We start from the raw sequence: 14,432 nt of genomic DNA, 5'->3' as shown, positions 1-14,432 counted from the left end.
CGTAGACTTGCCTGCACTTAAATGAGAATAAATAACAGGAAACCATTTTTTGGTAAGATAGGTCAAGGGTTATGAATCATACCATACCAGAGGAGTTGGTAATTTGTACGACTAGTGGACAAATGAGGCTGCATGTAACATTTGTTTTCTTTATAAATGTATCATTGAATTTATAAATGTATTATTTTGGTTTATAAAATGTCCGAAATCACTGAAAATCACGATATGCTCGAACACAAGGCCACATCTTTAGATTTTTCTCTGACCAACCCAAGGATTTCTAAATCACCATAATGTAAGGCCAAGACAAAACTCATATTTACACCTCTATAGATGAATAGATGGGGTGCCGCGGCACGAAGCTGCTTATCGAGCCAGTTGGGCCGGCCACTAAGTTCAGTCTGAGCAGATGTAGATGTAACGCCTGATTAAGCATCCTAATGATCAACATCATTTAACGTAAAGACCTTCCATGGGAACAGGAATTTTGGCACATTTCACCAATATGTTCACCAACATACTTCATAATGCAGTGGAGTGATTGCATCCCTCCTGTTCCTTTCTCTAAAGGCGGGACACTCATGAGAGTCAGACATTTTATACTTCATAAAGCTCCTCCGGAGTCACAAAAGATTTTATACAACTGTTTTCAGGCCTAGTTGTACTCTGTAACCTGTGGTTTTCATTCTTGCACAGAAAATGAATGAATGAATCTGTCTTTTTAGATCTGTCATTCTAAAGTGCATTGTCTCTTGCGTGCTGCACATAAAAGCTGCTGTCGTTGTCCAATGAGAGCGACTGTTCTCTCACAGTCAGACAGTTGAGAAGCACCCGAGGATGGCAGGGTTTCCCCCGGGGGGATCTGTTTCAGGACCATATGTTCACCTCCGTCGTTGAATCGCTCTCACGCCAACTGTTGCATTAGACTGACCTTTAACCTCAGAATTCATATGCACAGTCACAAACTCACAGCTGATGCATTTGAACCTTGTTTTTTTTTCTTAACCTAAATGTGGTAATGTGGTCAGCCTGTCATCTGTCCTGTTCAGTTAGCAGATTGTGGTGACGTGCAGGGGTTTTGATGGCGGGAAGTGTGTCTGATTCATGAATATATCCTGCCAAAAAACACACATTTTATATAATATCCTAAAAGTGATTGGCTATTTCCCATAACACTATGAATTTCTAGCAGTGACGTTGCTTTGATTGTCATGTTTTGGCTCCATGTTTAGATTTTCTAAAGGTTAAATTGAGGTTTCAGTTGACTGGTGTGTTAGTTTGAGCAGACAGGGTGGGCTGTGACTGTAATCTAATTTGGCTGAGGGTCTTTAAAATCAACATCCACACCCACTCACCCACCTGCGTCCTTTCATATACCCAAACCTACACACTATAGGGTTTCAAACTACACAGTGGACCATAATTACAATGGCTGGCGTGTTTGGGGACTAAACATATCTTTATGGACATTCTATACTGTAATTTGATTTAGTGTATTTGAAACAGGGTTTGGCTGCAAAAGACTCGAAAGTAGAATGACAAAAGAAGTAACTGTTCCAGTAAAAGACAACTGTCCTGTGGATGTCGAAGTAGGAACGGCCGGTGGGAGCCGATTAGAAGACTTCTCATTCCATCTAAGATCACTACATAAATGTGTGTGGGTGTAGGTGTGTGTGAGGGGTCGACAAGCAAAGGTATAGAAAAGTAGCTTTAATGGAAGGAAATGAGAGGTCCATTTGGGATATTCACAAACTTTGAGTGTGTCAAATAAATGTTGGTGCTGCTTTCCTTTGGCTTGCATATATGTATATGTTATGTAACCACGCTAGCTGCTTCCCCCTGTTTCCAGCATTTGTGCTAAGCTAAGCTGTCGACTATAGCATCATATATAATGAACAGACAATTTCTCCTCTAACTCTCAGCAAGAATGTTGAACTATCCCTTTAATATTTTACAAACAAAAATGAGTTTAAGATTTTTAAAAACAAACAACTCAGCATATATAAAGTAGTTGACATTTGTTCCACCTCGGCCTGCTATAACATTGAAATGCTGGAAATAACAAATCAGACATGTAGGGTTCATTTATGAAACAGTTTATTCAGGCAGAGAGGCCAAAAAGAGGAGCACATTGTGGAATGCCAGGTTGTAAAAAAAATAGTAAGTCAAGGGTATACCCTCCATTTTAAGGGTTAAAGTTTAATTTACTTACTGTGGATGTTGTGTGCAGTGTTTGAGTATTTTATACTGAAGTCTATCCCCAATTAGGCTGATAGCCTAGTGTGTGTGTGTGTGTGTGTGTGTGTGTGTGTCAGTCCCTTTGAAGAATCTGAGCCTGCTTGTATCCTTTGTAGCTGAGACCATTTGACAGAAGAGCGTCAAATGGTCTCAGCTTTGATCACCGTGTCTCGTCCGCTCCCATTTCAATGTGTTTCCTCCGACGTTCACACCCATGCCCACCCACCCCCTCTCACTCCCGCCTCACCACCAGCTACCCCTCCGCCTCCACTCTCCTCTATCGTCTGACAACAAGCGTCGAGTGAACCACGCGTCTGATCGGTCTCGAATATGTTGCGAAAAAGACAGAAAGCGCGTCGTTGCGCTCTGGAAAGCGGTTATTCTCTACTCCATTTGATATGAGGAACTGAAGGAACATGTCGCACCTAAACACAGGTGCATGGCTGTAGGTTGACTGCAGGTCCAGACAGTCCAGACAGGATCTAACAATCCACTGTGAGCTCTGTGAGGTGAGAGTGGAGACACTTTGGAGAGGTGCGACTCTTTCATGTGCGCGCACTCACTGCGCGTCCTCCTGGTGAGGAGGAGGAGGAGGAGGAGGAGATATAATTAGACATGATGCTAATTTGTACAGAAATTACAGGATATTTTGAATGTTTTCCTCATGAAAATGGACTTTAACTTGTGGCACCAAATGGTGATTTGTGAGGATTAGCAGAAATAGTTTCCAATGTGCTTAATTAAATATGCAACATCGTTTCTGCAGTTTAAAATGTGCTGCTATTGAATAAAACAACCTAAATTACTTCACACACATTAGCAACAGCAGCAATGAGTTTTCAGTGATAATGTAACATTGTATTTAGATATTCCTGAAGTGAACGCATGTTTTATCCTGCTGGAATACACTCAGTCAAGTCAGGCGGCTGATTTTCAATTACATTATTTTATTTATCAAATTCAGACACTTTACTGGCATTTCTAAACATTATCACAACATAAAGTGGTCATTCTGAAGGAGGCTACTGGTCCAATAAGCTACAGGTCTTATGAAATATAATAGAAATATTTATATTAATCAGAGGCATTGCCAAACTTCTTAGTTTCTAAAAGAGCTTTTCTCCACATACAAATCCTATATACACAGAGTTATTGACATAAAAAAGTGTGATCTTGAACTGTTCCTCGACTGTCCTTTGTCGGGTTATGAGCAAGTGTTGAGAGGGAAGGTTTCGTCTTGCTCCAGGTGTGAAAGAAAAGTCACAACAGAGGACTCAAAACAAGGGGAGTCAGAGAAGGGAAGGGAGGAGTACTTTCAGGAGTGCCCCAAGCTGCTGCGGGGGCTCTTGAGAGGGAGGGCCCCTCTAATGAGATAAAGGAACACTCCACCCTTTAACCTTCTGTTAGACATTTTTCTGCTCTTATCCAAAGCACTTAAGGAGTGTTTTTTTTTTTTTTTTTTTGTCCTACATTTCCCAGGTTTCCTAAGAAAAGGCCACAAACTTGCTTCAATTGTGGGTGCAGAGTAAAGCCAAGGTCATGGTTCCTCTGTGGTCTCTCTTTTTTTTAGAACTTTTGAACATCAACATGGGGGATAGAGAAAAAAGATCCATGTGGCTGTTATCTGCCGGGATAAATGAGCCCAAAAATACAAGGTACACCACCAAAAACGGTTGTTTTTAAAGAGTTCATGTGATGTAGGGTGGACTTTTCCCTTCCAGCAAGAGGCCCAGAGTCAAATCTTAAAAGAAAGACCACAAACCCTGCTTCAACATATCCCTACCAAACCCCAGACCCCTACCAGGGTCTCCACATAGACCGTGGGTAGGTCATGGTTGGCATGCTCAAGGACTCCCTGTTCTCCAAGACCTCAGTGGAGCTCTGGTTGTGCTCGCTATCGGTCTCGTCCAGGTCGGAGCACAGGTCCTCACTGGACGTGGTGGAAGGTGCCGGGGAGAGGGCAGAGGACGAGCCGCTGGACAGACTCCTTCCTCCAGGTGAAGCCAGAGTGGCGCAAAGCGCCTCGCCTCCTCCGTGCCAAGTGCTGCCGTTACTCCCAGGGGTGTCGTGAATTAGATCCATCAGCACGTCCTGGAGGTGGTCCTCATTCAGGGGCATACACTCCAGCAGGTGGTTGAGGAGCTCCGCTGCCACCGTTGCATCTATACCGGGACAGCTGGACACAAACATGTGGACCTCGTGCATGCACTGGATGTAGCCGGCTGCAAACCTCTCACTGGCCTCCCGGTTCAGTGCATCTGTTTCTGTAAGAGGAAAGAAAGAGACTGTGAAATGACTGCACTCAGGTTTCAGGATATGTTGTTTTCAGTTTGGTGTTTTGGCATACTCATTATTTTAAGGAGTGCTGTGAGACGTTTGCCACTATTTCCTGATTATACACGTAAGAACACAGACTAATCAGACTAGACATTTTAATATAAAAGCACAAAATGACTTTTATAGCCTTTAAATCGGTGATTGCCAACCGTTTTGTTTTGTGATCCCTTAACTTAAAGAAATGTCCATGTACTCTCTCTTCCTCTGTTCCATGACTACCAGTTTTAGAGTGACAGGTGGTGTTTTTGGTAAATTACTGGATGAATTTAGTTCTTCTGGGGTTAAAAAAAAAAGCTTACAGAAAACTGAAAGATTTTGCAGCAACCTTATGTGTTTCTGTTTTCCTCTACTAATGAATATCTTGTGACCCTTTGTGGAGGGTCCTGACCCACAGGTTGGCAAACACTGTGCATAATTTTGGTTTGAACACAGATACACTATAACACTCACAGAGTGAAACTCAACAGTGATTTTGAATCATGATAAAGATATTTAATGTTGACTTTTATGGTCAAGTTATAGAATATTTCTTAATTTGCTGGGTTATTCTAGCTGAGCAAAATGAGTTTGCATATTCATAATGATACTGACATTTTCTCAAAAATGCCAACAAAAAGATGACAGGGTCAGGTTTCTATGATCGGGTCTGTGGATGCAAACTTTAGATGACAGGCTATAACTAAAAAATAAAGCTTAATTTTATGGGGAAAATCCCCAGGATTGCTCTGTATGTAATAGAGTATGATCTGAACAGGGCTGTGCAGACCTTGGTTTCGGTTCTTCAGGACGTCCTCCACTTTCTTCACCGTCATCTCCAGCACCTCTGCGTTCTCCATCTTGGAATGAAACTGTGAAAACGAGCAGCAAATCTCCATCACAAACCAAACTTTAAACCTCTTGTCAGTATCACGCAGGACAGGTGAGCTGAGGTGCAGCGTGTGCGTGCGCCTCCGTATACTCACGTCTGTGTCTGCCAGCAGAGTCCGCAGCTCCTGCAAACTCTCATTGATGCGCGCTCGTCTCTTCTTCTCCACCAGAGGTTTCCGAGTCTGCAGGAAACACAAAGATCATTCCGTGACACAAACCAACAGCTGTGGATGTAATGCACTTGAATCCATCTGGATCTCCTTTTGGAATGAAGTACAGACTGACACCGGCGCGACAAGTGCGTCACTGCCAAGTGCGTCCAGACAGTCCCCGTACCTTTCTGTCCGTTTTCTGAATCCCGTAATCGGACTCATCTTCTTCCATATCAAGTCCGTTGTTGCTGGGCCGAGCCGAAGGGGCCATGTTGGGTTGGATCGCCGCTTCTGTGGCTTCTCCCACTGTTGCCTTTTTTCCCCACGCACAGTCGTCAGTGAGGGGGCAGCTGGCAAACAGAACCGGTTTCAGGAAGAAGGGGGGAAAAAATCGCAGGCGAGGCGAGGCGCCCTGTGCTTATTGTGCAATCCTAGTGAGTCGTGCTGCTGGCACTGAGTGGCTGTTGTTAGTATTTATAGGGGCTCATTAACATGTGAATAGGGGCAGAGCTCCCCTCGCTGGGGGACAACAGAGCGCACACGGCCGGAGCCAATGAGCGCCCACTCTCTTTGTCTCCGGTCAGCCCCGGTCTTCGCCCCGAGGAGCTGGATGGGCTTTAATCAGATCAGTTTGTGTGTCAGGGGACCGACCGCTCTGTTTTTGCCCCCGACTGTTGGTACAAATCATCTGTGTGTACTTCAACTCAGCTGCACCCAGTTCATTAACAGGCAGAGTGGTGCCAAACAAAACTCTGACAAATGTTCAGATAATCCAAAAAATAGTTCCAATAACCCAGAATGATATATCAGAATGGGTTATAGTATAAGATCAATAAACTTTGGTGACATTATTCAGCATAAATTGCGTAATTTTCTGACCACTTTTACGCATCACAGTGTCTCCTCTTCACTGCCGGTGACTGTATGCTCTTCTTTATTTTCTGCCCTACCCATCCTTCGTTCTGCTTGCCTTTTGTGTCCGAGCCACAGCAGATTTACCCGGCTGTTTGGCGGATGTAACGCGATGCCTTCAGTTGGCAGCTGCTGCTGGCGGCCCCTCGTCCCAAACTGAATCAGCCGGGGGAATTAAGGGCCCTTCTCCAAAGAAAGCGACAGGTGTTGGCCTGCGCCTCGTTTGTTCTCTCGTTGTTTGGTGACTTCTGATGTGCGTGTGTGTGTGTGTGTGTGTGTGTGTGTGTGTGTGTGTGTGTACAAATGCATTCTCACATTGTCCGCTCGGCTGTATAGAGAGTCTATAATATCTTACTTGATTTCGCAGATAAGCAGATAAACAGCATTTGGGCTGCCGAGAATGAAATGATGCTGGTGCCTGTAGACTTGATGGGTTTGGATGTGCTGGTTGGATTCTTACGCACGATATGTTTGTTTATGTCTAATAGGAGCGCTCAGCCCTTTGCCCTCGTTATTATACACGTTTTGTACACGGCATTATCATGCAAATCAACACCACAATAGAGCATTTCTGTCTGCTCGCGAAAAGCACCACGCAGGCATCTGTGCCACCTTCCAGGTAAACGCAACGACGTGCGTTAGGTGCTCTTTTACGCACAATTACACAACCTTTCCGCAAAAAAAGCACCACAAAACTCTAGTGCCCCAAATGAAGGAAGAGTTTCAGACGTTTCAAATGGAGTTTTTTTTTTTTTTTTTGGCACCTCGCCACCCCCTGATCCCTGTTCCAGAACTTTAATGGTGTGGACTGTGGAGAGAGCAGCTGTCTCGGCTCGCTTTTGTTGATGAGCTCCGCTGAGGCACCAGGCGTCCCTCCCCCTCTCTCTCTCTCTCCCTCTCTCTCCCTCTCTTCAGAGCCGCCTGGCTTCACGTGGAGGCCAATCATAACGGCAATAATAGCAGCAGAATGGGCCATATGCACGTTTCCACTCTTCAAAAGCAAATGATGAATTACACCTTTATTAAAACGTAAATGTACCAGAACACAGTTAGGCAACATCCTGACGTTTCCGTGCGCCCAGATACAAACGGCTGTGCTCTCAAATCCTTCTTTCAACCCTCAATGGCTCCTTTATCTGATAATCCATCTTAACTTTTAGTTTTGATAGTCTGCCAACTGAAGCAGAGCGCTAGTGTCATTTAGAAAATACACAGTCGCAGACGCCCTTCACCCATGATTCATTCAGGTCAACCTTGAAATCTGTGATTTGTCCTCTCAGTCACAAAACACATATCACTGTGGGTTATAATTATATCTAATGTCCTAGTAATTATAAATGCAAATGTGTTTGAGGTCCATGAGATTAAAGGGCCAGTACCTCGCAGGTAAATAGCCATAGATAGTTTGAGTTTTGGGTCCCAGATTTTTAGACACCAGTCGAAGATTACAAATACACAGAGGGAAATTGAAAAGCCTTGGCAATAAACCTGACTCTGATTCTAAGCCATAATGTCCTGGTTACATTAGATAATCTGCAGACCTCACTATGAACAGTTTTCTTTGGAAGCACTGTCTACCAAAGAAATAGTCTCTATAAAAATGCCCCTGTAGTGGGGAAAGGCACAGGAGTTTACAACTGACATTAACAATGGCTCTGTTCTGTTCAAGAACAGTGTGGAATTCAGCCATTGTTCATTTTATTATTTACACCTGTGTGTTTCCTGATGTGTTCTCTGTGAAACAGCTTTGAGCACAGCCAAATGAAATCCCATTCATCTCCACTGATTTAACATTACTGCACAAAAGTGTCAGAGAATTGCTTCATGATATGGTTGAACTTTTTCTTTTTAAATTTAAATTTAAAAAGAAAATTAAATCTAAATTTAAATTGGTCACTAGGGGGCAGAAAAAGTCCTTAAAACCCTGACATGTCATCAACATGTTTAAAGTTGTTGTAGCTCATTGGTCAGCTAAAAGATAACAGATTTTTCCATAGGACACAGAAATGATAGTTCAGTATAAATAATAAAATGAATGATGGCTGAATTCCATGTAGCTGCTGCTTTGGTTTCAGAGTACTGGTGCTGTGAACTAAAGAGCTGTTGTCTACCTTTGTCTATCTTGACGTTACCTGCTGGGCAGGTAGTTTGTTTATCTGAGTTTATTTACTGAAAACACCAGGCCAGTCTGCTGCTGCTGCTGAGACCGAGCTGTTCAGTAGTTGCAGCCATTAAAACAATGAGTAGAAGGAGGCTAAATAGATGCACTGAGCTGAATAATTGAGTCACAATTTGCTGTGACACCGCGAGTGACCTGTTTTACAGTCATTACGAGGCATGATTTCAAATTTAGTATGTGTAAAAAATAAAGATTAAAATTGTTGACTGACAATAAAAGGTTGACCTGCAGGCTAATTTCAGGTACAGGATTGTTGCTGTTAGTTTCTATAGTAAGAATCCAGGCTGACTGCTGTATCAAACGTGGAAACAACCCTCATTTACTAATAATGACCACATCTGTATTTGTAGAATTAGAGCAGTAGTTTGACTCTGATATGTATGGCCAGTATAGAAGAAAGGCCAAAAGTAATTGCAGTATTACATGAATAAGACCATTCATGAAGCTGATCTCAAGAGTGTACAATAAGCTTTATTATTATTAATGTTTGGGTTAATTATACAGCAAAGGAGGAAGATATCAAATCTATGCAATGGCAAGCAAAAGGTCTAAGCAAGGTCATTCCTTATAATATCAAATAAATAAAGCTGTTAATACAATAAATACATGAAAGATTAATAAGAGCCTTCTATAATGCAGGCTACAAGAAGTCGACTTCTGAAGGGAAGTACTGAGAAAAGGTCTGTATAGAATCATTATAGCACACCTACAATAATAATCACTGGAACAAAACTGCCCCACGTTTGTCTTCTGAGCAGCATATCTATAAGATACATAACAGAGGATGGTCTAACAAAATGGAGGACCAAAGATCATCCACCAGTTCACCAGGGCCTCCACATCTCCAGCATCCCCAGGTGGGAGCTGTGGAGCGCCGGTCTCTCTTGGTGCCCAGCCACATGACAGGTGGGACCTTCTCTCTGGAGCTGCCTCCCAACGATGGTGGGGTCTCCTCTGAGGGGTGTACCAGGGAGCCCTTGGCAGGCCTGAGTAGGTACATCATGTCTGGGCATAGGCTGGATGGGACGCTCATCAGTGGACCTGGGGAGGGATTTGAGGAGGTGGTTGAGCAGACGCGAGCCCAGAGTTTTATCCATCCAGTCGCAGGTGAGGAGCATGTTGTGGACCTCGTGCATGCACTGGATGTACCCTGTGCTGTATTTCTGTTGGGCCTCCAGGCCTAATGTGGGGTCTGCAGGAGGAAAGGGAACAGAGGTGTGAGGTTATAGCGACACTTGGTGGTGACAGCACGACATGCATCTGGTAAAACAGCTTCAAGTGATGGTGTCTGCTCAGTGTACCTTTCACAATAACACAACTTAACAGCTGAACAAAGTATCTGAGATCTATGTGCTGAAGTGCCTGATGTCAACATGTATGAGCAGGATAACAGCCAGTGTCATCAAATGAGTGCATTACGCACGGTCCTTACCGTTGAGTTTGGTACTCTGTTGTTGGATGTTTTGCAGATGTTTCACTGTCATCTCTAAGATATCGGCTTTTTCCAGTTTGGATTGCTGTTGAGAGATGAGCAGCCTTCAAGTTAATTTCATTCAGCCTCAGTTGTTTATTCTTGAAGGAGATGAGACGCGCGAGGAAATACTCACATCAAGCCTGAACGCTCCGATCACAGCTTCCTTCAGTTGATCCAAACAATTGTTTATCCTCTCTCGTCGTTTCCTCTCAATGAGCGGCTTTCTCAGCTGGAAATCAAATAAAAAATAACATCAGGATGGAAGCCGGAGCGCACGGATACACACTTTGTATCCTAAAGGAGAAATCGATCTATATCCATGTGTGAAATACCTTTCTCTCTTCCTTGGCACTGGGATGTTTCCCCACGTTGTGCGCCATGGATGAGGCAGTCATGTTTCTTCTCGGGTGTCCGTACGCTTGTGCCTCCTCTCCTCTGAATCTCAGCGCGTCTCTAGGGCCCTCGGCGCGGCACGGCCCTCTTATTTATCGGACTCAATTAGCATGTGAATGCTCCAACTCTTTGGCTGCGGGATTTTCCCACACACGGGGTCCCATCAGTCAAGACTGACAGGTCACTGGCTCCATTCAATAACCGAGAGACCCGGCCTAGAAAAAAAAAAAATACTCACAAGCGACAGATGTCCAGCCTGAAACCATGCACTACTACCCTCCCACACCACTCCACCCTCCACCCAACAAAAAAACTGCAGTTTCCTCTTCTCCCAGGGATGAACAAGAGTGTGCAGTTACAGCTTTACTCCGGGGAGCCCCTCATCTATTCTTTTCGAGAGCAACATTACACTACCTGCAAGAAGGCCAAACCTATTCCCTCAAAGCTCACTGGAAGTCACAATAGACTGACAAATCACTAGAGAATATGTCTGCCCACCTACAGCACAGGGTTGTCTGTATGGCACCCATGAAGATCAAGTTCACAAATCTCAGATATTAACATGATTTCTCATGTTCTGATGGATAAACAGCCAGTTTATGAATTCATCTTAACATAACTTGTGCGTAATAGCAGGTGGCTGCATCAGGACACACACACACCTCTACTCTTTTTCAGAGATATAGTAGGATCACCCTTGCGGTGTTTTTCAGCCAGCTTTGATCACTCTCCATGTTTTCAAATGTCATACATCTGCTGTTAACTGTTAGCGAGCAGATGTCAGATTGACCAGATGCCCGCCACCCCCCCTCCACCCCACACCCTCGCCCCACCACCCTCCACCTTTTGGGTCCCTTAAAGCGAGGGCCCCTGTTTTTTAGAGCCACGCGACTGCCAGGCGAATGCCGGGTCGTGGGAACCGGAGCCGAACAAAAGGCCCCATTCATTCAAACCTAATCAGCATGAAGAGCGTAATAACCTCCAGAGAGGGTGGACAGTCCGGCCTAGGAGGGGGAGGAGGAGGAGGAGGAGGAGGAGACATTGGCAGGTGACCAGTGGATGACCAGTAGCCATAGCCAGGTGTAATGGAGCAATCCAACAAACAGCAAAAATGCAGTCAAATCAATCAATTAGATCCGAATTTCCAAAAAATATCCCGTAGGCCTATTTGAATATGGAAACCCTGATTTCAAGATTTATTGCCAGCATCATTTTTGTAGCTGTTTCCAGGGGAAACGAGATTACCATAAACCTAAGTAACCAAAAAATGTCTTTGTGTGTTAATTGCCCTTCAAACGAGCCTGGTAGCAGCATGTTGATAGATTTCCACTTTGTATGCTGGTGGAAATATGGAGACAACACACACACACACACACACACACACACACACACCATCATCATCATCATCTTAAAGTGTAGATGTGGATTACAATCACAGCCACGTGTGTGTAATTCCTAATTGAACCACTAGGGGAGTATCATTTTCTTTGTGTGTATAGCAATTAAAATTTTGACTTGATGGTGGCACCTGATGAACAGTCAGGAGATTACCCAATTTACACTTACGTTTATTCATCGGCCTTATGCTTTTGTCCAAGGGGACGCACAAAAGAAGCCTTTGAGAGCAGCTGACTCCATGTTCTACCTGCCACAAAATTGCAGACAGAGGGAAAGATGATTACTTGAGTAGGTACTCTCGAATGAGGCAGGTCTTCAAGTAATCTCTTTTAAAAAATATATCTGTGTATGAATGCAAAATATGAGAACTTTTGTTTATCCTCTGTTAATGATGGTAATGACAGTTGCAATGAATTCTTATAGTTGTTTTGTTCTTCTCTCACCATTGCAGCAGACAAATCTGACCATACTCCACTGGGTGTGATCACAGCACAGGCAAAAGTTCCTGTGTGGGTACTGGGCTCACTATCAAACCACCTCCTGAACTCAATCTCTCCTTCTTCATAAAATAAAATTCCCCGTTCACAGTTATTAACATCACCATACAGACATATTCAGACTTCATCAGCATCATCTCATAACATGTGACTCAGCCCGGCCACATCTTCCCTGCTGTTTGCTCTCTGTTCTTGTCCCTGCAGTCTAAATCAATGCACAGTCAGAGCATTATGAGCATATGTGAAACAGGGCACATCTACAGACATCTCTACTGATAAAGATATTTGGTTTCAGGCATGGCATAGCCCAAACCACCACCAACAAAAATATAAATTACACTCACCCATTAAGCCCATGAAAATAATGTGTTCCTGTCCATGGTGTAATGTTGCAGCCTGACTGGAAAATCAGGCAGAAACTGATTAAACTTCAGTATCTTTAGAACAAAATAAGCAAATTATGTTAAGAAACCCCAGAAAACGTCTTTTCACTGAAATGAAGCAGTTGGGACAATGAGAGGATTCATATATTCAGTCATCAAAAGGCAGATAACATGGTTTTTAAACATGGGTACCCAAGCAAAAGTGCTCTTTTGGACACCTCTATGGTAGATAAAACTGCCGGAAAATGGATAGATGGATATCCTATTGTGCTTACATGAAATATATTTGATTTGATTACCGTGCTGCAAGCATGCCAGTTATGTTAATGTGCATAATGCAGAGAGAAGGAAGAACTGGGATGTTGATCAGGCCAATAGTATGATCCAGTGCATACCAGTCTCGGTTATCAAAATAATTGGACATTTTTTTAATTCTACTGTTTTTAGTCCTTTAAAGGTAAATTGTAAGCTGAGTTAACAACTCTGAAACTTTTTACTTTAACAACTTTTTCTTTTGTCATATGCTCAAAATTGAAGCACTCCCATTGAAGCACTCATTGCCAATGAAAGTCTTCTTCAGCAGTAACAATACTGATGCAATATGCATGAAAACTATGCAAGTAAATGAGAAATTGGAATAAAGGCCATAAAAAGAAACTGCTTATCCTTATCAGGGCCCTGTGATAAGCTAGAGCCAAACCCAGCTGATATTCGGGGAGAGGCAGGGTACACCCTGGACAGGTCACCAGTTCATCACAAGGATGACACATTGGCCCCAGAATCTTCTTGCTGTGAGGTGATGAAATGAATGAACTGTAATGTAGACCAGCTGTGCAGCATAGAATGTAGAAGCATAATGAGAACTGGTTATGAACAGCAGACAGGTAATGTACATACATATATAATCTTTGAAATGGTTTATACTGCAATGGGTGCAGGTAAAAAAAAATAGGCAATATATATACACAGAGATGTAGTAACATTAAATCAAAGTAGTATGCAGGTAAAGTGTACAGTCAGTAAAGTGGCAGTAATGAGCTTGAAGGCTCAAGAGTTCAACAGTCTTAGGGGCCTCAGGATGAAGCTGTCCCTGAACCTGGTGTCGCTGGACTGGATGCTGCGGTACTGTTTGCCAGAACAGTTTGTGGTTGGTGTGATTGGGGTCTTTGATGATTACGTTGGCCCTCTTCCTGAACTTCCAGCAGTTTTCACTACCAACTGCCACACCAGGTGGTGATACAGCCACTCAGGATACTCCCCACGGTGCACCTGTAGAAGTTCGCAGAGAGAGATTTCACTTTTTAACTAATATGGTGATGTTTATTGTGTATAATCTTGCTTTTCTCTGTAAACACAGCACCAGCATCCAGCCACAGCCTCTGCCCCAGCCTTCTCCTGCAGCCCCCTATTTAAGAAGGCCAGTATCAGCTCCATCTTCCAGCGAGCTGCTTGAAGCCCTAGCCTCTAGATGAATATGTTCAATGCAAAGATTTTGTTTATGGTGAAAAAATATTTTGTGTTTTCTGTCTACAACCTTGCCTTTAGCAGCACTGTCACCAGTCCACTGCCACACATCATCCAGCTTCTTTACCAGACTCCACA

General features: G+C 43.5%; 2 protein-coding genes across 3 annotated transcripts; both read right to left on the bottom strand.

Moving 5' to 3' along the window:
• Nucleotides 1–3,182: 3,182 nt before the first annotated feature.
• her13 (hairy-related 13) lies at nucleotides 3,183–6,170 on the bottom strand. Its single transcript, XM_010731403.3, has 4 exons — nucleotides 5,779–6,170; nucleotides 5,538–5,624; nucleotides 5,342–5,423; nucleotides 3,183–4,502 (listed from the first exon to the last, which is right to left on the bottom strand). Exons 1-4 carry the CDS (start codon nucleotides 5,863–5,865, stop codon nucleotides 4,036–4,038), a joined length of 723 nt encoding a protein of 240 aa, XP_010729705.1. The 5' UTR covers nucleotides 5,866–6,170; the 3' UTR covers nucleotides 3,183–4,035.
• A 2,983-nt stretch (nucleotides 6,171–9,153) lies between these two features.
• Nucleotides 9,154–13,222, bottom strand: her8.2 (hairy-related 8.2). 2 transcript variants are annotated; one of them, XM_027280167.1, is made up of 6 exons: nucleotides 12,792–13,222; nucleotides 12,119–12,197; nucleotides 10,492–10,767; nucleotides 10,293–10,388; nucleotides 10,118–10,202; nucleotides 9,154–9,877 (listed from the first exon to the last, which is right to left on the bottom strand). In XM_027280167.1, exons 3-6 carry the CDS (start codon nucleotides 10,552–10,554, stop codon nucleotides 9,510–9,512), a joined length of 612 nt encoding a protein of 203 aa, XP_027135968.1. In that variant the 5' UTR covers nucleotides 10,555–10,767; nucleotides 12,119–12,197; nucleotides 12,792–13,222; the 3' UTR covers nucleotides 9,154–9,509. The 2 variants fall into 2 exon arrangements, with proteins under 2 accessions (XP_027135968.1, XP_010729706.2); XM_010731404.3 differs by lacking the exon at nucleotides 12,792–13,222 and having other exon boundaries at nucleotides 12,119–12,755.
• Nucleotides 13,223–14,432: the final 1,210 nt, after the last annotated feature.

Source organism: Larimichthys crocea, chromosome VII, assembly GCF_000972845.2.
Source record: "Larimichthys crocea isolate SSNF chromosome VII, L_crocea_2.0, whole genome shotgun sequence".
Lineage (NCBI taxonomy): Eukaryota > Metazoa > Chordata > Actinopteri > Sciaenidae > Larimichthys > Larimichthys crocea.
The sequence above is the reverse complement of the archived record's forward strand: the minus strand, read 5'-3'. Positions and strand labels throughout refer to the sequence as shown.

Excerpts from the sequence above, each read along its gene's own strand:
- her13 (XM_010731403.3), bottom strand. The coding sequence starts at position 5,865 with ATGGCCCCTTCGGCTCGGCCCAGCAACAACGGACTTGATATGGAAGAA. Across the intron at positions 5,625-5,778 it reads TTCAGAAAACGGACAGAAAG|ACTCGGAAACCTCTGGTGGA; the intron begins GTACGGGGACTG and ends TGTTTCCTGCAG. Across the intron at positions 5,424-5,537 it reads CTCTGCTGGCAGACACAGAC|TTTCATTCCAAGATGGAGAA; the intron begins GTGAGTATACGG and ends TCGTTTTCACAG.
- her8.2 (XM_027280167.1), bottom strand. The coding sequence starts at position 10,554 with ATGACTGCCTCATCCATGGCGCACAACGTGGGGAAACATCCCAGTGCC. Across the intron at positions 10,389-10,491 it reads GTGCCAAGGAAGAGAGAAAG|CTGAGAAAGCCGCTCATTGA; the intron begins GTATTTCACACA and ends TTTGATTTCCAG. Across the intron at positions 10,203-10,292 it reads TCGGAGCGTTCAGGCTTGAT|CAATCCAAACTGGAAAAAGC; the intron begins GTGAGTATTTCC and ends ATCTCTCAACAG.